The sequence below is a fragment of the Symphodus melops genome, assembly GCF_947650265.1.
Source record: "Symphodus melops genome assembly, chromosome: 15".
NCBI lineage: Eukaryota > Metazoa > Chordata > Actinopteri > Labriformes > Labridae > Symphodus > Symphodus melops.
Window position 1 is genome coordinate 9,398,832 of NC_136705.1, and position 23,094 is coordinate 9,421,925.

Below are 23,094 nucleotides of genomic sequence, written 5' to 3' on the forward strand. Positions count from 1 at the left end.
TGAAGAGTTACATGATGGGAAATGTAGGATACAGTATTTCAGGAGCTTGTCAACAGCTGTTAATACTGTACTACCATTGATAGAAAATATTTTAGTTCCTTTAAATCAAGGCAGTGAATCTTACCTCTAATATGACTTCTTATACAGACAGACTTTTGTTGTCCTCTTTGTATGCTCCACAATTTAAAAAGTGTTTCAAGTTTTCAACAGTTAAAAAATGTCAAAACATTTAGTCTGTAGTTCCTCTGAATCTCCTCATCATGTCTAAAAACATTCTTTACTTATCCATGATGTGTTGTCGTAATGGGGTCTTTTAAACTTTTTCTTTTCTTGTCAATGTCATGACTTCTGTTTTTGTTTTGGAGAGTTGACTTTTTACAGTCTAACCTCTGAGACATATAGTACCTGACTACGCTTCCCTGCCTTGTCCAAACATTAAAAACAACTCATGTTGGATTTAGAATAAATATTGCTTTGGTATTAAAAGTTGAATTCATTTTCAAACGTGTGTAATATGTAGCTGGGTGATGAATGTGCATATTACATCGCAGAGGGTGAATACTGCAGCCCATGTGAACCCAGATTCTTTATTGAAGCAGGATGATGAATCACTATCACCAGTTCAAACAGGAGAAACAACAACAGACCAGCACAGTGCTGGAGAACCGTTTTTCACCGTAAAGTGATTAGAAAGTACCTGGACACTATTGACACTTAATATATTTTTTTCTTTCCAGTAGAAGCTCGGCTCTTTCACCATCTCATTAATCACACCGGCAGGACGACCCATCCACACCTCTGTCCTCTCACTCCTCTGTCAGTGCTTTACTTTCTTTCTCTCTCTCTTTTCCACAACATTTTCCGAATGTTCTTTTTTTCTGTCTTAATCTTGTGTTTAAGTCTTTGTTCGGTGTTGTTAAATGCTCCTCAGAACACGTTTAACAATCTATGAGTAAAACCAAAAGTTAATGAGTGTACTCTTCTAAAATCAGCCAGAATACTTTTCTTAGAAAGAGCTATCAGGATGGTTTCAATGTTCTGCTACATGAACAACTGTGAACATGAGCTGTTTGTGAGTGAGGGGTTTTATCAATCAATCTTTAATCAATCTTTATTTATATAGCGTCAATTCATAACAGGCGTTATCTCAAGACACTTTACAAAAGCAGGTAAAGGACCTTACTGTTTGTCTGTTAACATTAACAAAAGGGCAGGTAACAAGACCATGCTCATTGTTATGTTTACAAAAAGCAGGTAAAGGACCTTACTTATGGCTATGTTACAAGAGCCCAGCTTTATCACTTTCCACATCAGGAAAACTTTTTTTAGCGTACTTTTCATATATATTGTACCTATATGTACTGTGAAGACAACCAAACAAACATGGGTAAGATGAAAAAAGTTTTCTTTTTTTGATTTGCTTGACCGATTTTTCAGTCTTTGTTTGTTACGTACACACTCCTTTTACACAATGCTACTTCTTAAAAGACCAATATTTATTTTTTGTGTGATTTAATTTTTGCCTCCTAGCTTGTGTGCCTTCTAGCAAATCTGCCTTTATTAAATAACTTTTTCCGCCCCTTGTTTAAATCTTTCCTACGTCAGCCTTCTGCACTTTCTTGAACAGATTTGGAAGCATGAAAATGATCTGAAACTTCTCCACAAACTCAACTCCTCTAGGTAAACATACTGCCCATAAGTGAGTTGATTTTGTCATAAAAACTGGATTGTGTATTAATCAAAAATGGAATTAACCAGGAAATCTCACTGAGAATAAAAATCGTTGTCCTGGATTACTCAAATATGTACAAGGTATAAAAAAAAAGGAATGCAGGACTTTTATGTCTTTTGGTCATTCACATCCTTTTTGTTGTTCTTCTCATGCTCCAGAAAGTGATTTGGAGGGGACAATTCATCTTAAAATCTAAACAAAACTTTCCAAACCTTCAATGTGGATAGCCTTTTCTATCTTCCTCTCTCCCTCTCGATTTTATGTTGCTTATGTTTCTGTTGAACACCACACCTTGTTATTTCACATCTGATATAAAATTTGAAGAGTATAACTTCAGAGAGAGAGAGATAGGGAGACAGAGAGGGAGAGGGGGGAGAGTTTGTTTTAATGAGCACCACAAAGCTCTATGCATCATTAAGTCGCACATAATTAAAGTAAGAAGAAACTCAAGTGTTTGATTAAAAGAGCATTTGTCTGTAAAATACCATCAAATACAACAACACACACAAAAACAAACAGATACACAAAAAAACAAATGAACACACAACCACGCCAAGAATTCAGAAATACACGGCCCTCTCTTTTTTTTTAAGCTAATGATGCATAAAGCAACAGCTGAGGACGGTTAAACTTGATCAGAAAACACACACTCACCCTCGCACACATCCACACACACACACTCAAACAGGCATCTATGGGGGGTTAATGTCATCTCCGTTTTGTTGATTGTAGTGGCTTTTTTCGCCCCTGGAGACTTTTCCACTAGTCTGCACAGTTGCACTCTTTATCTGCTCTTCATCTCCACATGCAGGCCGGATCAGTCTCACACACAAACATGTACACACACACACACACACACACACACACACACACACACACACACACACACACACACACACACACACACACACACACACACACACACACACTGGGACTATTCAGATAGAGTAAGAGATGAAAACACGACAACTCTGATTTTCAAATGCCCTTCAAGGAAGAAAACTGAAGAGAAGTTGCTAAAAATGTATACAATTACATGAGCATAAATGCTTACACAAGGCCACCCCATCATCATATTATTGCTTAATGCTATTTGTACTAATAACACACTTCGAAAAAAATACATATTTTTCTGGGTGTGTGTGTGTGTTTCTGGGAATGTGTGCTAAATGCACTGATCATTAAGTCTATCCTGCTCCTGTCTCGGTTATTCTAATTTCCCAGCGTGGTCAGTCAAGCAGAAGAGAGGAACGGAAAAGACAGGACTCCAGTCCAATGCACAGCCATAATTACCTCCTCAGGTAATCAGAGAGGACAAAAAAAGTCCACTCTTTAACAGCCTGACAAGATCCTACCTTCCAGCTAAGCAAGCTTAAAAAACTCTGAAGGGTTTTTAGAGAAAACTTTGATTTTCAAATCAAACTACTGTGAGCTTTCATGAAATGAGGATTAACTGAAGACTACCTGAAGTGCAGAAAGAGTGACAATCATGTCTGTTACAACCATAACATGATATGAATGGATGAAACCCGAGTGACGTCAACCATCTGTTACTGCAGGGGGCTCCGGAGGCTCATCGGTAGCTACAGCCATGCTGGAAATCCTGTCTCACTCTAACTTTAAAGTCAGCATAACGGCAGGCAGAGAGCCAAAGCTGAGGCAAGTTCCAGTCCTCTTGGACGAAGCAATATATAATGCCCACTTGTTAATCATGTAAGCTACATGCCTAACTATGGATAACATAAAATTAAATTAACCCCCAATATATTGTGTGCCCATGATGACATCAACAATAAGATCTGGTAAGTTATTGTGTTATTGGCCAATAGCATTATTAATAAGTATAAGGAATAGAGATATTAGGTAGGAGGGCCACGTCACCTTCTTCTCCACTTGTGGAGGACACAGTCATTAATTGAGGCTTAAGTATTCTACGTGGAATACTAAAACTTTGACCATTTCTGACACTGATCAATGATTTTTATTGTTGTGAGAATTAAAGAAGAATTTAAGATTAAAGTCTGGTAATGTTTTGCTTGTGGCTATAGACAAAGTTACAGATAAGAGGAGGTGCCAATGCAATCTCTGTAGGTCTGTAATCCAGAGCATTTCAAAACTAAAAGCCATTACTAGCCAAATCTAAGGTGGGGGAAAGTGAAGAGAGTCAATTGTCTGGGATGTTTCAAACCCCCTTAATACTATCTAACGGTGCACATGTATTTGTTTTCTTTCTCAGTTAGCAGAGTTGATTAAAGTTGAATCAGTGGAATGGAAATGAGACAAAATGTCTGTACACTTCTTGCTGTCTCTTTTACTGTGATCACTTTTTGTGAGTTTTTTTGTTCAAACTCTCTCCGTCTCTCTTGAAGACCTCAGTGGAGTCTTTATCCGTCATATTAAACCATTCACACATGTTCGGTGAAGAACCATTAATTTGCCAAACTGCCTTCCCACTTAAACCATCAGAGGGTTTTTAAATCACGGCCAATTAGCCAGCCACCACAGCACTCTGCCTGCATTACTGCACCCATCAGTCAGACAGAGAGAGGCCTCGCGGACAAGTGATCCGACCTGTCCAAGTGCTCGACGAGCAGGGAGGAAGAGGGATAAAACTAAGTTCAGGTATTAAGTCTCAACAGGCAACATTTGACATGATAACTCATTGGTAATAAAGTTAAAATCAGAATGTTATTTAAAGTCAGACAATCAGGATAACCCATATAACCTGGAATATGAAACTCCTCCCGAATACATACTAGTGTGTGAGTCGTCTAACTGAAGTCATAAAATGTAATGACTGAAGAGGACACGTGATAATGTGTAAGTCTGAATTCATTTTCTAAATACAAGTTTAAACTCAGTCTCAGCAGAAATACAGAAACAGATCCACTGTATGTGTTCTGCAAACCGTTCTCTCCATGGACTTAGCTCATTATTGGATCGTGTGTGTGTGTACACTCTCTCATTTAATCCCCATAAGCAATTTGGCTCGTGCTCCTTCCTAATATTCAGCCTGTTCAGGTACGTGAAATGAAGTTGGGTTCAGCTGAGATTCACTTTAATCTGCTTCCTAAGCAAATCAACATTGCTGCAGAAGCATTCATTCCACTTCTGCGTGATTTTGTTGTACAAGCAGCTAATTGGACTGAGATTGTTCTGCACTCGAGGAATTAGCTGCATGTTTGTAGTGTTACATTAGATATTTGTGAATATCACTGAGATTTAGGAATGGCAGCAGGACCCCTTTGAGTAATAAATGTTCATATGTTGAACTGTGTTCTGTAAATATAAGATAACTTTATGTCCTTGACAAATGGTTGTTTCCACACAGAAATGTTATCAGTTTATTTCTGCTATGTCTGACTGACAGATATTTTTTGATTATTTTTATTTTCTGTTTGCTTTTTTTTTTTTTTCATCTCTGGACCGGTTTGCTCTTTGTTGCTGTTCAGTTTTGTAGATGAGAAAAGGAAAAATCAAGAGTTGTACCTTGGAGTTTGTGCTTGATTTAAACCTGTGTGATTTTTTTTATGGGGAAAAATAATTATATGAAGAAAAAGGCATCCTTAAAGTCTACAGATAAGAACATTTTTCTTCTAAGACGATCCATATGTAGATAAAAAGAGCCCCTGTGATAAAAATGCCAAGTAAATTGTAGTTGGATAAAATTTTTTATGCCCAGTCTGGGACTTATAGTAATTTACTTTGTGTAGATTTTCAATTCTTGATTGGATGAGTGAACCCCAGGAATTGTAACTGCTACTACAGTAGGTAGTGGTTAAACACTTTTTTTTCTGACACAAGCTGCATTTACAGAAATAATAAACATATTCATGGACAGCTAACTATTTGCCATCCAAGTGTTAAGACTGAAGAAAAATCTGAAATAGTCGTAATGTAGTTGAAAGAGGAAGAATTTGAATAAATGTGTAACTCAATTAGATTCAACGTTTTTATTTGTCACATACTCATACAGGTGTGCAGTGAAATGTAAAGTTAATTGAGTAAAGTAAATTAAGCTCCGAGAGGCCATCACTTTTAAAGCACTTTGAAAAATAGTGGGGACTTCTTGCAGATTTTTCACTGCATAAATCATGTTTAGAAAGTCATGCAGTAAGTTTTTTTTTTTTTTGACGTAGATGATATTTTGAATGCTGTGGCTGAGAAAGACAAGCAGGGTGTCTACTTATCAAAAAGATTGGCAGCTTAATCCTTAAGTCTGCAAAGTGTCCTTGTGTACGATTGTTCATCACAAGTTGCTCCTTTAGTATGAGACAAGAAAGCAGCTACTGAAGTGCAATCCATTTATCATTTTAACTCACTCGTCTTTCGGTGAGGAGTTTGTGCTTGAAAGGTTCACTCATAAAGATCATGTGACGGTTTGTGAAATGTATGTTTCAAAGGGAAAACTTTACTGAAATATTTAAAATCAAACATTAAAAAGAAACACTTGCAGGACTGCAACTCCCAATGTGTTGATTTTCCTGTATGATGGGCTTTGATGTTTCTTAGATCTGAAGCTATCTGGTGTTGGAAACGTCAACAAGTTGAAATGTATGTAATGTCAAACTATTTTTGAGTAGTTGAATTGGTAATAAATTGGACATACTAAAGTGCATGCTTACAGTATTGTGATGCTGGTTACTGCAGTCATTCTACAATCATTTTCAAATCCTGATCCATCCTGTGTGTGTGTGTGTGTGTGTGTGTGTGTGTGTGTGTGTGTGTGTGTGTGTGTGTGTGTGTGTGTGTGTGTGTGTGTGTGTGTGCATTTCCAGTTTAAAAAAAGCTTCTTAGAGCAGGATTAGGATCATCATTGTCCACTGGCTTATGATAGGACAAGGATTAACTGAGTACGAAGATATGTTTAGCAGCACATTGCAGAACTCACACACCCACATCAGTCCATGTTCACAGAGATGGAGCTTAAAGATTCCTTTCTCCACCAGAAGCTTTTCCACATGTAAAGCATTATGTCAGCTATGCATGTTACACACAAATATTGAAATGTGTGAGAAAAGGCATGCCAAAAAGCACAACAGCGACTGAGAGACTGTCTGCGCAATCAACACATTCAAATTTCATGGAAGTTATGTGATTTCATTACTGAAAGCCTTGCATAGTCAAACGCAACTGAAGAGTAAATTAACATGATGGTCAATCTAAATGTGTCCATCACGTGTGTTTTACTAAATGTTGCTAGCTGTTAGCTACATTGCACATTCGTTGCCATAACAATTTCGGTCCAATTCATTTCCTTGTAATTTCAATTGTGGTACATTATGCAGTACATGTTGTATAAACATTCTGTTGCCACAAATTAACAAGTTGGTCCACCATTTTTGACATCCACGGAAGTTTACGCTTCGCGTTTGCCATCTTCGCCATGTTTTCTGTCCTTCCTGATTCAGTCAGCTTGCTGTTAAATGCTTTTAACAGAGGACTCAAACCTTGGCTACAATCAAACCAACAGTGCTCACATGAGGAGGTCTGACTGGTCTACTGCTGCATCATGTTGCCTTTGCAGTACAGTTCATGTGTATAATTGAATGAATATATTACAGCTTTTTTATCAATGTAATATTTCACATTCTAATATCTTAGTCATTTTTTCTTTATTGTTTCTTCTTGTTATTTAGCTTTTCTTCTTTAATCTTTTTCTTTCAAAAGCTTTCTGTGGACAGTTGTTAATAAGAATAAGCATGTATGCTAAAACACTTAAACATGCCATCTGATTCATCCAATGTATCTATGATGTCCATGCCAAATAAAGTCTATATAATTAGGGTGACCAAACGTCCTCTTTTGCCCGGACATGTCCTCTTTTTATGTCCTGTCCGGGGCGTCCGGGGGGTTTTTATAAAATCATGAAAATGTCCGGGGTTCACTGTCTTTCATGGAACCATCAAGTTTGTACTTAAATTGACCGGTGCAAAATACTACGGTAGCTACTTCGTTGCGTGACGTAATTCTCGAGAGACTGCTTTGTGGGCGGCTCTGCGACGTGCACAGGGAACAGCAGACAGCGGCAACAGAGCTGACAGCGGAGCAGCATTGATTGCACACAGAATGCCGAAGCATAAGTGCAGCTTCACAGATGAACTACAAAAACACTGTAAAACACTACAGCAGCTACGCAGCAACAGCAAAGAGATGTCTTGCAAAGACTTTAATGCTTATTTGTTGAGCAACTGGAAACTGCTGGGAAAGACCAGTTCTGCAGAAAATTTGGATGTGCAGACAAGAAGGATGAAGAAGAAAAGCAGGATGAATAAGACAAAAAAAATGATTAAAAGTAGATCATTTTTGTTTGTTAAGTTAGTATTTTTGTGAGCATTTTTTCTAATTTATTATTTATCTTGTTACCTTGAAAAGGGATATATTAAAAGCTGGATTTTCTAACACAAAGAGTTCATATTTTCACATTATTTATTTGAAAAGAGAGCTATTATTTTGTTACAGGTAGTTACATATTTCATTTGATTTCATTACAGAAGATACATTTGCACCATTGAGGCATAATAAATCATGATCATAGACCTCTGAGAAGCCTGTCTGAATTTGTGTCTCATGGCCGCCCCGAGTGTCCTCTTTTTTGGAAATCAAAATATGGTCACCCTAATATAATCTAATTTCAACAAAGATACACAAAAAAACAATGTTTCTTTTGCAACGTTCTCTCCCCTCTGGACATGCAAGTGCTCCAAGGACAAACAAACAGTCAACGTAGTTAAGGTCTAAAAGTCAAATCACTGGTTCAGGTGTGGAGTCGTTACTAATAAAAGCTAGACTATACATTCCCACCTTGAGTCAACATTGGCCATCAGTCACAGTGACAGCCGCGAGCAGATTTGTAGGATAGCAACAGAAACAAAGAGATAGAGAAAAAGAGAGGGAGAGATATAGTGGAAGGGAGAGAAGAGGATAGGGAGAGAGGGAGATATATTGTTACAGACGTCTGGCCCGCAGCGCTTTCTGGTAAAAATCCTAAACAGAACAGACAGACAAACACAACCGTATAAAACCATCTCTACCACCATATGGCTCTGGGGAGATGTCCTTGACGTGTCCCTTACAAAAAAAAAAAAAAAACTCCCTCCCTTTTTTTCTCCTGCTTTGTGTCTTTATTTCTCTCTCCACAACCAGACCCCTCTCGTCTGTCTCATTTCGCTGCTTTTGAAGTTGACTAGCTGCTCAATTCCTTTTCGGAGTGACGGTACCTTCAAGGAATTCTGGATCTGTGATGATGACAGCGGTCACCTGGACCACACAGATAGCAGCAAAGCATCATTAACATTTCATCTATCTCATGTTTTTAAATGTTGGATTCTCAACAAGAGGGTAAACACAGCTTAAAAATTCTGTTTCAGATACAGTTTTCATCTCTGTAAGTCCGCTTATAAGTCAAAACACTAATGTTATTACACCACGTGATATCCGCATTTTACATTTAGCATAACATACATATATGTGTATAGAGTACAGTTAGAGAGAGAAAACTTGACTGCAATACATATACATATATATATATATATATATATATATATATATATATAAACATAATATCAAGAAAGCCTGTGTCATTTGAACAGAACCATTTTTCTAAATCAAGCAGATTCTCAAACCCCGCCAAACACATCTGTTACAAAAAAATGACACAATTTCTAATACGTAGATACTAGAAATGTACTGTATGTTTCTGAAGTAACAAGATGGCCAGCGTATGTTTGTGTTTTGATAAGATGACTCTTTGTGGTCTGAGGTCAAAGCACGCAGGAGGCATGGTGGCTTTTTGTGCTGTGTGTGGCTGTGTGTGTGTTCCCATGGCCTCTATTTGATTTGTTTACACAGCGGCCATCCGCAGACACCCAGCCAGCCATGCTTGGCCACATTAAACCTCTTCTACTAATCTGCCACCTCGATTAACGCCAACTAAATGAGGGACACACAACACACACATGCAAGCTTGTACAACATTGACACACACACACACACACACACACACACACACACACATAGAGAAGCTAACACATACACAAACCGCTTTGGCATTCACTGGTCTAGACATGCTAATCTGTCCAACTGGAGACTAGGGTGTTTGGTGGCCAAGGACTGAGCAATCAGAGCACAACGAGGCCCTGCACAAGTCGACAAATACCAGCAACAGTTGTGATAAAAAGAAGGGAAAATGTACATTTTATAAAACAATTTACTACTGCAATTGATTGTTAGCTAATTTATTGAAAAAGTTAGCTTTGTGTATCAATGTCAAATATTTTCTCCTGTGTTAATAAACAGCTGTCGGTTAAATAACTAACTTTTATACTTTCTACACTGAAACTAATTTAAGCACCTGACTCATCATTACAAAGTTGAAATTAGATTATAAAAGACCTCAGGAAACCATTTACAGCAGCACAAGCCAGCTTATTGGATATAATGCAGTGACAACAAGTCCTAAACAAACAAAACAGCCTTAAAACTTAAATTTTAATCAAGCTCTTTTCATTACACTGGAGCATCTTGGAGTGTAACTCCTTAATGAATGTACAGGAAAATGACACAGTATGTTAATTGCCTTATGCAAGAGGAGTGCAAACATCTAATTTAAGAAAATTAATGCGAGAGGAGGAGCTGCTGTAATAACGGTGAAGATGGCAGAGGTCAGGAAGCGCTGACAGCAAACAGCAATCTTCACACAAATCAGTGTAATCTGCTCAGAGAGAAGCCTGGCTGGGTCTAAGGGAGGGCTTGAAGTTGGCTGTGCTGCAAAGAATTGAAAAGTCTTCAGGAAAACTTGTTGACAAGGAAGTGGAGCAACATCTGTCTAAAAAAAAACAAGCTCCAGAAAGCATGGGAAGGCACAGATGGTCAGGGTGTCAGAGTGTTCGTTGTCTGTGAGGCAGTGTGAAAAAAAATGACCTGTTTGATCAGATTTTGTCATTGACAGAAAAATAAACATTTAATCAACATTGAAAACGTGAATCAACATGATGGTAAAAAAAAAACCTACAGTATATTTCCTTTATAGACGTGGAATAAGGTGGATACAGATGAGATTACATCAATGAAAATGAAAGCCTTACATTTTTTTACATACATTATCTATATTATGAGGTCTTTTTGATGCCGTTTAAGTTTGTCTGAGACACAGTTGACTTTGTTTGTACTTTAATGTAAACCCACAGGATGCTAATAAGAAGTGCAGAGCAACTGGTCCAAACGTCCAAAATGCATGAAGACAGGTGAAGAAGTACTACAGTATCAGTGAGTGATTATTTCTACTCACTACTGCTCCTGATTTTTTAACACACTGCGCGACAAAGTGTTGAAAACATACTCTAAAAAGGATGCTAATGAATGACCCGAAGAACAAATCTAACCATGTGTTAGAAATAAATAAATTACACTCTAAGTCTCTGACTGTGTCTCTTTCAGAGAAAACATGCCAAGGCACTGGTTTTTGACCAAAATAATGAGAATGTTAAAATCGTTGATTGTAGAATGTATGACAAAAATTGAGTTCCTTTGTGTAAACTTCCTACCATCTATTTTACGAATCAAATTGACTCAAGTGCGGTAAGAGGTGAACCAAGCTTTAAAACCTTAACCCTTTTACACCAAGTGTGTCGTTAACGACACGTTTGTGCAGGCCAACTTTGAATCGCCGTAATTATGTGAGTGATTGATGACAAACATGTCATCGACGACACACTAGGTGTAAAAGGGTGAACTGGAAAGAAGAGTGGAACAGTTCTTTTCCAACTGATGCTGATCGAGTCTTTAAAGACCTATCTAATTATCAGCTTTAAATCCTGTGTTTGTTCTACAGAGGCCCATAGACTCGAACTTCTACTACAGACAAGGTACATGCATCAAAGATACACTCATGGAAGCAGCTAAACGTTTGGTAGCAATTTGAGGCCAAGACAATGGGACAAAAATAAAAAAAAAATAATAATAAAAAAAGTGTATTAGTTTGACGCTGATTTTTGTTGACACTTTTTGTTTTCAGCTTGGACTGCCCCTTTTTATTTTGGACCGTAGGTTTTGCTGGGTATTTAATTGAAATGTGTATTCAGTTATAAAACTTGGCTCTGCTTTGTGGTTAGTACAACAGAAAGTTTATTTTTTTAATTTTAATTAGTTATTTGATACAACAAGTTTCAGGTAGTTGAGCTGAGAATGATAAAAAATGTATCTAAGCCAGAGTCGATGGGGAGGAGAGGACCTCAATCTTGTCCTTCTGGCTGCCTGTCTTTCTAGATTTTCATTTGTCTTTTGACTTATTTATCCAGCTGAGAGGCAATATATATCTTCCGGCGTGGGTTTCAAAATACTCTCACACACACACACACGGTCTTCAGAGGGGCAACCCTATTAGGGAAATCCAGAGACATCATGCACAGCCTGTCTCTGTGCATCAGCATTAGAATTTCAAAGTAGCTTTTGATTGTTTGATCTCATATCCAAAACTGATTGTTAGTTATAAAAAAAGAGTCTGAGGAAAAAGAAGCAATTAACATAGAGCTATGCTTCTATTAATACCCAGTTTTCTCTGTAGTCTTGTGGCTGGTTGTGATCCATAATTAACAGTGAAGAGATCCCATTTTCACCTTCTGCTGTGGTGCCCCACTAGACCAGCTCTCAGGAGAGCAGAGCGGAGCGAGAGCAGCCAGCAGATGATACCTCCCTCACAGGCTGCAAAAAAAAAAAAAAAAAAAAAAACTGGAAAGGCATACTTCTTTTCATATTTTCAAACCATATCTAAACTTCCGTACAATAAAAAAAAATAAAAAAAATAAATAAATAATTTAAAAAAATGTGCCAGCTTCATTGATACATTTAGTTTGAGATAAAGGCAGTGTGGATAAAAAACCCTGGTGATTTGAACAGGTGGATGACATCATGACTCTGTGCTTCTGGTCCCTGTTTTTAGACTGAAAGTGAGAAAACCTTTGTAACAAGAGACTCGTCTGTGAAACAGGGCACCTGCCAGAGGGAAGACACATTCACAAGTTTCAATTCATTGTTGTATTTAAAGCTGCTGCGTCGTTTCTTAAGATGTATTTATTTCCAATGTTCCTTAAACACACCATCCAGTGTGCGTGTGTGTGGGGATGTGTGACTTTTCTTTTTTTATACCAGAAGTAAGAAACTAACACTACATCTTGTACCTTTTGTCTGCAGCAAGAGAAATAATCTGCACACAAGTCTCTCTCTCACACACACACACATACACATGCTGATCAGTAATACCAGCTCTCTTATTGCAATGACAATAACAATATAATATATTAGATAAATCTGGCTGTATTGACCATCTCTCCCGACGAAGCCCCTGAGGCACTTGACAACTGTAATATATCTCCATAAAAATCAGGCCTAAACTGAATACATCAACACGTGGAGATGATAAAAACAAAACATTCAGCTCCATTGATTAGCATTGTTCATTTCTCGCTCGGAGGTGCAGGGTATAAGTGAGGCTGCAGAGCTTACCATTATAAGACAACAGCAGGAGGAAATCAAATTAAAATATAAAAGGTTCTTTATTCATGGATGTGTCTCTCTTTCTTTCTTGCCCAACTACACTTGTCATTAATAATAGATCGAAAAAGAGAGATCTAAGTAAAGTATATGCTGGAGTTTTTTCATTACAATTTGTTCTCTTGTCTCTAACAACAAGAAACAGCTATTTACAATTGTTTATAAATATTTCAGAGTATTTTCTGATCTGCCAACTTCAGACTGAAGAATTGTCTCACTTTAAAGAACCCAGCAAATTAAAATGACATGAATGTGTTTTAACACTGTTAAAGTGTTTTTGATGTGTAACACATAACAGGAGCAAAAAAAGCTCTAAGCAGCTATAACCAATGACATTATAAAAAAAAGTATCATGGGTCAGTGGGAACTTCAGAGACAAGTTGCATATCTATATCTCTGCCATACTACGTAATGCAATGAAGGATTTACAAGGGTTATTCAATTCATTGCAATGGCAAGACATAGTTTTCATGAACTATGTGCAAGAACATTTTAAGATGATACATGTTGTTATCTCATAGGTTTTCCAAAAATAAAGTTCACAGCCAAACAAGTTGAGAGTAGACTGAGTAGCCACATACATATCAGACTTATACAAATGAAAAATCATCATTTTTAGGTCAGAACCTCTTTTTTTATTTTTTCCCTTCCTTTGCGCTTTGCGATATGATTGTATTTTGTTCCACAACCAGAATATCAAACTGTTTTTTCTTCCGATGCAGCTAGGAGCAGAGGTCGTCTGAATACAAACGTCCCTATGAGACAGAACGATAGTAGACTTTGTTCATGGAAAAATCTGACATTTGCAACGTGTGTCTGCTTTTTGCCTGCAACAGGCAGAGCTCCTGTTTCAGTGAAAGGCTCTTTACTTGTTGGCATGGTTTGCATTGTGGCTCACTTGATAAGAGCGGTTTAATCAGCGATGACATTTTAAAGCTAGCTAAAGGACAAATCCAGAAAGACATTCCTGTAATATAACCACTGACTGGTGAAGAAAATGAACTTAGTTCATTTTTTTTAAATGTCATGGTCTGTCTCTATATCTAGCTGAGTTTGTTACTTAGTAAAAAATCTATTGAATGTTTCTTTTTCCCCTTTTTCTTTGCTCAGCTCCTGCTTGAGCTGCCCTTAAGTGAAAGACCACACTCTGAGGCCATTCTATTAGCTTCCTTTCATTTCTGTGTCAATTAATTAATCAATTAAAAAAAGGAACTGATTTCATTTTAAATAGCACATTTACGATATACTGTATGATGATGGTGGGGAGAAAACAAGTTTAACTGCCAGCCTTCCCAGAGATGATTCCTTCCTCGAAGGCAGAGCGTTTCATTTATTAGACGCTCTGTTATCAAAAGGAGGGGATGGTGAAATAAAATTTAAAAAACAAGCCCTCAAGATGTAACAGTCAGAGACCGGCAGAGAGCAGGAGAAATAGCGGGATGTCTGCATACAGTAAATAGACCAACAGCACAGTAAATGTAGCATTGCGGTTCTGCTGCGATATGAGACCAGCTCTCATAAATAATGTAGCTGAGTGTCGGCTGGCCCGCCAGCAGACGCTACACTGCTGCTCACACTGTGGAACCAGAGCTAAACAAACAGCTGCCAGTCAGGTCACAAGTGAGTGAACACACATCGCATAGTGCAGGTAACTAGAACCCCCAAAACATGGTAAGACAACATGTTTAGAGGTTATAAGATTCTGATTGCATAACATCAAGCCTGGATTATAAAGTACTATTCGTCCCTTTGAATATGTGAGGGTCTGCTTACATCCACAGCTTGAACTTTTATACACAAAAAGTTTTAGAAGTCAGCTTTTTGGAAAGCTGCTCATATGAAGTTTTCAGTAGAGTAGCATTGTGTTTGACATTACGCCACAACTCAAGCATGAAATCTGTTTTCCTTTAGATACTGATCTACTGCATGTGTCGAAAACCAATCCACTCAGCAGACTCTTGAAACAGACCTACTACATGTGAACGGTGTCCGGAACAGCTGTCTGGTTCACCATCTCTTTGGAGTATACATAAATCTTTAGAAGGTTCCCATGGTAAAAGTGTCTGCAAACTGTTGCTTCTGACACAAAGAAGCAATATTGTGAATTTTATGTGAAATTGCTCCCCGCTATTCATTTTATATTGTTTTAAAAAATACCTCGACAACTGCCAAACAATCTACAACAGAAACAAAAAAGTACAGGGCTTTCACACTTGCAGAAAACTTTTAGTGTTTTTTTTTTTTTTGTGAACTGATGTGAGAACACAGCAGAATATTCTTTGGATAATTCACCTTGAGCCAACAGGAGGGGGAGTGACGCTTATATACTGCGACTACTGCATGGAGCATATAGAGTGTCTGTATGCAACCGCTACGATCTTCGTGCATGTAATTAAACAGCTGCATTATATTTCTGTCCACGAGTAGAGTTTGTTGTTCTCTGCTCTTTTGTTGTTGATGTCATTTGCTTGGACTACAATAGCATTGATCTAAAGGGAATCTCATTATAACATCATATAGCGTAGTCTACTACTTCCGTGTCTTTTTTAACGTCTTACTTCAGCCCCCCCACCCCCACCCCCACTCCAGTCTCCAATGGATAGTCTCCCGCTGTGAGTTGCATAGTGTATGTGATTAGCCAGGTCTCAGAGCAGTCTCCCTAAAATTATGTAGATTATCTGATTTATGAAAAAAAAAAAAAAAAAAAAAAAGATTTATAAAAAAAAAAAATTAATATTAAAAAAATAAATAAATTATTGGGCTAAACTCTGGCTAAAATGAAAAAAAAAAAAAAGATACAATAAAATGGACCATGTAGGAACATAACATTGTGATTAAAGTCCCATTAACCCACTGCTCTTCTTCTAAGTTATGGACATATATATATGAGATAATACAAAGAAAGTCAAGCGTTATCTATAAGGTAATCTACAATGTCCTAGAGTTTGTATCCTTAATGCAGAATTGTCACAAAACACAAGTCTTACATAACGCGATGACATCACAAGCTTGTCTCACCGTCAATAAGAAAGTGTTGAAGCATTGCAAATTCTTTTTACTGAAGCCGTTTTCTTTTTGAAAGACAGTTAGTGAAACAAAAATCCAAAAGCTTAATTTGCACAAGGCAGCGATGGCAGGATGGGGACTCCAAGTGTATTTAAACACAATATATCCCCGTGGAGCATTTGAGCATTACTACAATAAAAACAAACTAGTATTATTGCTGCTCATAAGCAACACTGATTCTTCCCTGATGACCCAAACACAAACGCTGTAACAAAAAGGCCTCAAAACATTAAGCAAGTGAGAGAAACACATGGGGTATTAGTGAGTGTATTTGTGTGTGTGCCTGTGCGGGAGAGATCAGGAGGAGATATGAGATGATGCTGCAGCTGTTGAGTCTTTAAGTGATATATCACTCCATTCCACTTCGTTTAGCATCACTTCGTCTGAGTTAATTGGTTCACGAGGAGCACTAATTAAGGGGGGTGGCCTTGTTTATCTTCACGGCGACTCTCGTTAAGCAGAAGGGGATTTTTCTTTTCTTTAGGAGGGGTGACATTAACCCACCCTTCATAGCCGTGGATGGGGGGAGGGGATGTGTGATGTGAGTTTCAATAGCTTGTGTGTCACTGAAGTGAAGTGAAATGCACACACAGCTAAACAACACTCACTGTCATCTGTAAACAAAATGTGAGTATTAGTTTGTTTTTATGTCCATATTGGGACACACTGACCGACATGAAATCTCCAAGTGTACAAAAATGATTTGTGATGATTTGTCCTACCTCTCTCCGCCGTGATGCCCAGCAGGTCTGTTTGATTTTCCAAACCACCGCAGCCACCAGCAACAGAGACAGGAAGCAGCTGCAGAGAGGAGAGAGAGAAAGAGAGACATGGGATGAGTTCATGAATATTTGGCTGGAAATGGTCAGTCAATCACACTTTCTCTCAGGTATAAGACTGAGATATTATTGGTCAAAAAAAGTTTGTTTTTGGGTTATTAGTTCCATAAATGCATACACAAGTCCAAACAAACCCTCCGAACACACATTTGTGAATCGTCACCGACATTTGTTGATCTTGCTCGGCAAAAGTGAAGCAAAAAGTCCCAGGCAAAGAGGAAAACCAAGTGAGAGGACCGATGATCATCAGTGCGGTAACTGATGACTGATGTATACTTTCAGCTCTTCAAGGAAAAACACTCACACTTTTCTGCTCTAAAATAAATATGAGCTCAGTTACAAATTTCTCTATATATTTGTAGATCTGTGTACACATTTCAGAATCTGTGTTTATATCTCTTTACTCATTTGAGGATCAATTTTGATTGAACTCCGTGATTCTGCATTTCCTTTTGATGGCCCAAACACATGAAACCATAAACTCTAAAGAGCTCTTCCAGAGTTTAGAATTTGACGTTTTGACGGATCTCAGTGGTTTTTGTCACTGATTCAGAGTGTTTGTTGAGTTGTTGCTTGTTATACTGTGCTTGTAATCTCAACTACATTGAGAATGAGGTAAACCTCAGTGTTCTTTCTGGAATGAATAAAGGTTCAAAATTTGATGCGATGGAAAAACTCCATCTAGCGTCCTTTCAAATACATGCAAGAGGCCCAAAAATATTGAAATACAGTTATATGACTGCAAGTTTAACTAAAAGATGAGACAGACACTGACTTTAAATAATCATGAAGAGAGGACATTTGTTTCCTGAGTGGCAACAGATGTTTCAGAGTGGAGCGTCTTCCCTTTGGCAAGAATCTTTGGCGAAGTAGAGACACCAGAATGCAAAATAAAAAACAGAGGATAACAGATGAATTATGGTAGAATAAACATACATCTGTGTATAGAGTGTCTGAACTTAAAACAGATTAGAGTATAGAATGGATAAGAACAGGCTTTAATTGGCTTACAGTAAATTTGATCACAGTGATCGATTGAAATCGCCCCAGAAAGGCTTGGATGGGATTTGTCGTGATCCAATAGGCTCTTATAAGCCAGATGAAGCACAGTTCAAAAACTTGTGTTCCAGCCAAAGTTAATCAAAGTTCATGTTCAAAATAAAAATTGTCCTGCCAAAATCGTTTGTGGTCCATTTTTTCCAATCACTCTTGGAGCTTCAAATCAATAGCCTGCTGAAAACCAACCAAGAGCATGAAGGAGAGTTTATAAAGGAAAGCTATTAAATGTCTGCACCATTTCTGATTACTTAGTCTTTGTCTCAGAAGCATTGCACAGATACCTTTGTTAAACCACGCTACTATTTCAAACTAAAGCTCAATATTTGTTACCTTACCTTAAGTCACACTATAGAGAAGCTACAGTAAGCAGGAATTCAAATACTATAAAGTTGCCAACAAATAACCTTGAAAAAAACCTGTTCTGACTGATGGGAGGTCCTTCACTCTGAATACAATAAACAGCTTCAAACGAGCCTGGTGATTAAGTGTGCTGCGTGGTTTATACACTGTGTGAAAAAAAAGAACTAGCCTTCCATTAAAAGAATATTATACTTCAAAGAAAGAAAAGAACATACAACCATTACATAGTTTTAGCTGTCTTTTAGTATATTGGACTGTTTCACCCCCTCCTAATGTATTTTGTATAAAGTGAAACATTCTGAGAAGAGATAATCACTGTGCTTAAGCACTGCTCGCTACAGCTGGACATATCAAATGTTTTAATGGTGCGCACAAGTCCAAAAGGTTAAAAGCCATCTCAGACTTCATTTGGTTGGAAAATGTAATAACCCATTTCTGACAAAAATAAAAGCGTCAGTTCATTAACAGGCTGTTTTAATTACAGGTTGAAATAGGAATCAAAAGAGAACTGCAAAAATAAAGCAGGGATGCTAATAACATGTTTTTTGAACTTGTCCTTTTGAAAATGTTTTACTGTACTTCTCTAACACATTATTGTGTAGCAATTGCATCAATTTATGTGACGCTACACTGGGTCCATTATCCACAGATAACATTTAAACAGCATTCCTCCTGCTTAGAGAAGTTTTAGTAGCCAAGTAGCCAAAAGCTCCTTAAAGTGCAAAAAGAAAGCCAGTAAAAACCACAATAGCACCGAACAGAAGCTGAATCTTCACACTGATTCACTGCCCTCCAGCGCTGCTTCCGGCCACAGTAAAACAACAAAGGAGACAAATTCTTAGGGAATCTGTGGCGAGATATGAAACCACAGTGACCACAGGCAGCTGGGGATTTTAGGACAGCAAAGGCCAGCAAGAGGTCAACGAGGGAACTGATGCTCTCTAACAAAGAACAAGGTCTCATGTGAACACAGATACACACAAACACACACACTCAGCTTTAAAGTTCAATGTCTGGAGGGCAGAGTTATCTGGCCAAACACAAAGCTCCTCTCTCAAGCAGAACTTCTGACAAGGCCTCAAAACAAGCGCACCCAAAAGACTTGACAACAGGAAGTCCCTGAAAAAGTGCTGAGGACAGCAGCTTCAAACAATCCTCCTCTTCATCTATACATTCGTTAGCGTGTGTGTTTTGACGTCTGTGCGTGTGTGTGTGTGTGTGTGTGTGTGTGTGTGTGTGTGTGTGTGTGTGTCTTTCTCCTGTGTCTCCATGTGAGGATGTCAACATTGTAAAGGGTATCAGTGCTGTAATGAGCATGACATTTCAGGCCCAGTCGGCTGAAGGGGCTCCAGTCGTGGGCTCCACAGTCTACAGCCGACCTCTCTGCTGCACTCAGACGCTTGTCGAGCAGGAAATCCCCTCCGGTGATGAACACAAGATGCTCATTGGTCCAGATAGATGAAAAACAATCCGGTTTTAATCCTCTAATTGCTGATTTTTTTTTTTCAATAAGATGTGAAAAGTTTAATTAAATAGACTTGAAGAAGCCCTGCCAAGTTGGGTGTGTGCACTTAACAAAGACGATTCACCCAATCCCAAGACCGATACCTAGTATAGATTTATTTTTTTTAAGCCAAGGGCACTGATTATACTGTGATAATTTAAAAGATAGGGGGGAGAAAGAGAGGAGTTGCAGTAATCTAAATAATCTTTCTTATGCTATCAACTATTTGGATCATTATGGGCTTTCTAGTTGAAATCACCAGGTACTGTATGCCAGACCCCAATTATACTGAATGTTTCCCGATACAATTCCAGCCAAGACAAACACAATGATTTACCATCCTCCAAATGCATATTGTTAAAACCCTCCAGTGGCTGGGATTCAAATCCAATCAAGCCCAGGATTCCCCATTCAGTATTACCTCAGCCTGCTGTTAATGGGCCACAGGGTCTGGGCTTAGCTATCTAACCAATGGAGCGGGGTGGCTAATTGTCCCTATTACCAAGGCATTAGGGATGAAGGGGTGCAGGGGGAGGGAGGGTTGTTAACACTCTGAGCTGAGCCTCCTGGTTTAGGTTTAGACTGTTCAGCTACAGGTAATAACAATGAAAATGATAAAAAACAAACATAGGATGTGGTAAAAGAACCATTATGGTTGCATCTGAGATTATGTACATGGCGATGTCCCTTTTCATTCAAGTGGTAATTTGTAAACTAAAAACAGCACTGCAGATACACCTAACCACACACACACACACATTACAGGAGAACACAGCGATACATCTGATCTCCTGAGGACTGAGCAAAAAAAAATAAAAAATCAATAAGCTTTCCGTTGAACATGAGCCACAGATAGCTCACAATCAGAAACAGCTTTCAATCTGCACGACCAGCAAATCAACTCTCAGTGTAAAGAGCGACCAAAGCCAGGCGTGCAGTCCTGAGAGAGAAGCTGCAGGCACTCTTTCTGTAATGTTTTGAACATTTAAGCTTTTATCCAGGGTTCAGCCTGAGGATGTGTCTATTTCTAACTACTTTTCAACCTTTGCTTATTCCAAACAAGAAGGATGCGAATTGGAGTTAACTGAAGTTTATCTGTGAACCAGATGGCTACTTTACATATCCAAACATCCTGATAAACTCTCTGGTAACCAACTCCACATGGCTGCAAATAGTGTATTCGAGTTTCTAGTTTGGAAGCTGTAATGGAAATTTCTGTTATCAATGCAAAAGAGTCTTGAGTCAATCAATGTCTTTGTTTGGTTTAATTCTTCTTGCAAGTAGAAGGAACAAAGCTTCAGAGTGTCAAGACAGTCTGGAGGAAAGCTCAATGTAATCACAATATGCTTGGGTTTTGTGACTCCTAAAAATAACCAAGTCTGGTTATTTTTGATATTTTGCTTTGTGAGAAACCTTCGCCCATGCAGTATCTGTGGCATATCCATATCCATGAAACACAAATATTACCTATTAAATACTCACACGAGTTGTGAGTAAAACATGTCCTCGACAGTAAAATACATTTTTCCATCACAAAGCCTTGAAATGAGCCCGGGTCTGCTGAAGATTTCTGCCTGTCAAAAGGAAGATTTCTTGCCCCGCTATGACAGATTAAGCCGGGCTCTTGTAATATAGCCATAAGTAAGGTCCTTTACCTGCTTTTTGTAAACATAACAATGAGCATGGTCTTGTTACCTGCTCTTTCGTTAATGTTAACAGACAAACCGTAAGGTCCTTTACCTGCTTTGGTAAAGTGTCTCAAGATAACGCCTGTTATGAATTGACGCTATACAAAAAAAGATTGATTGATTGATTGATTGACACACGCACACTGGATGGTGTGCTTAAGGAACATTGGAAATAAATACATCTAAAGAAACGATGCAGCAGCTTTAAATACAAGTCATATTTAAAATAAAATAAAATTACTTTATTACTTTACCAAATTGACTAATCCCCCAGACCATGGTACAAAATCTGATAATGAACAATGAGTAAACTTGTTTATTTCCACTGTAGTGTGAACATCTTTATAAACCAGATATAGATTATGATGATGTCAGTCTGGGTCGGCTGCTCGATTACTGACTCTAGAATCAAACATTTCAGTGACCTCATTCTTCATTTCCTCTGGCAGATGAACTGGTCCCCGTCCCCTCAAGACAGATTTACAGCCCACCTGGCCCTGACCAAGCTAATCACGAACATTCATCTAAAATGGGGCTGCTGGATTTGATGACTAATCACAACTGAGGCATTTTTGTAATACGTCTGCTATCTATTTGGACTGTTCTAGATTTGCTTTAGTGTCAGTTTTAAACAAAGTGACTACTAAATTATACTAGGCTCAACTCCAACTCAATGTGTGGAGTTGCGCCATATTCTTGGTTGTGTAAAACTACTTCTATCTAGCATGGCAAAATATCCTTGCTTGCTACTTTATGTTAAATGGTTGGTCCAAAAAATGCCTAAATGTATTTTAGTCTACATCCCTTATTCAACAATCCTTGGAAATCAATATGCATAGAGGGCTTTCATGTGAATTTGCACCAAAAAAAGGATCAACGCAGGAGCTTTGGGAGTTTAGTCACCTTAGCAGCACTTTTGTTACTCCATTGGTTTGCTTTTTGTAATGTGCCTAAAAATAGAGATATTTTTACGAGCTTAAATCTTTTCCGAGAATCCCGTTGGAGGTGCATGCTGATAGGGATGGCCATTTTGAAAAGGAGCCGGGAAGTTTTGGAGAGACTCACGAGTCATTTAGGGCTGAGCTTCGCCACTGTTGAGGGATAAAAAGAGAGAGAAAGTGTGCGAGAGGAACTGATTGCTAATCAAGCGAGCGAGAGCTGAGAGTAATTGGACGAAGCTGAAGTGCAGTGTCACCAATTAGCATTTGAGACTGTGGAGAGCGGAGACATAAATGGTGTTTAATTAAAGCCATTTTCCCTTTTTCCTCTACTTCATTTAGAGATGAGAAAGAAAAC

At 38.2% G+C, this 23,094-nt stretch overlaps 1 protein-coding gene across 4 annotated transcripts in view; it reads right to left on the reverse strand.

The window, feature by feature from the left end:
• Positions 1-23,094, reverse strand: part of atrnl1a (attractin-like 1a) — a 232,028-nt gene that overhangs the window by 69,872 nt on the left and 139,062 nt on the right. For 3 of the 4 annotated variants that reach the window (XM_079362624.1, XM_079362623.1, XM_079362625.1), the window contains one exon: positions 17,071-17,149. The exons of the other annotated variant lie outside the window; for it this stretch is intronic. In XM_079362624.1, coding sequence (XP_079218750.1) covers positions 17,071-17,149 — 79 coding nt within the window. The remainder of the gene's footprint in view (positions 1-17,070; positions 17,150-23,094) is intronic. 4 annotated transcript variants of the gene reach the window in all.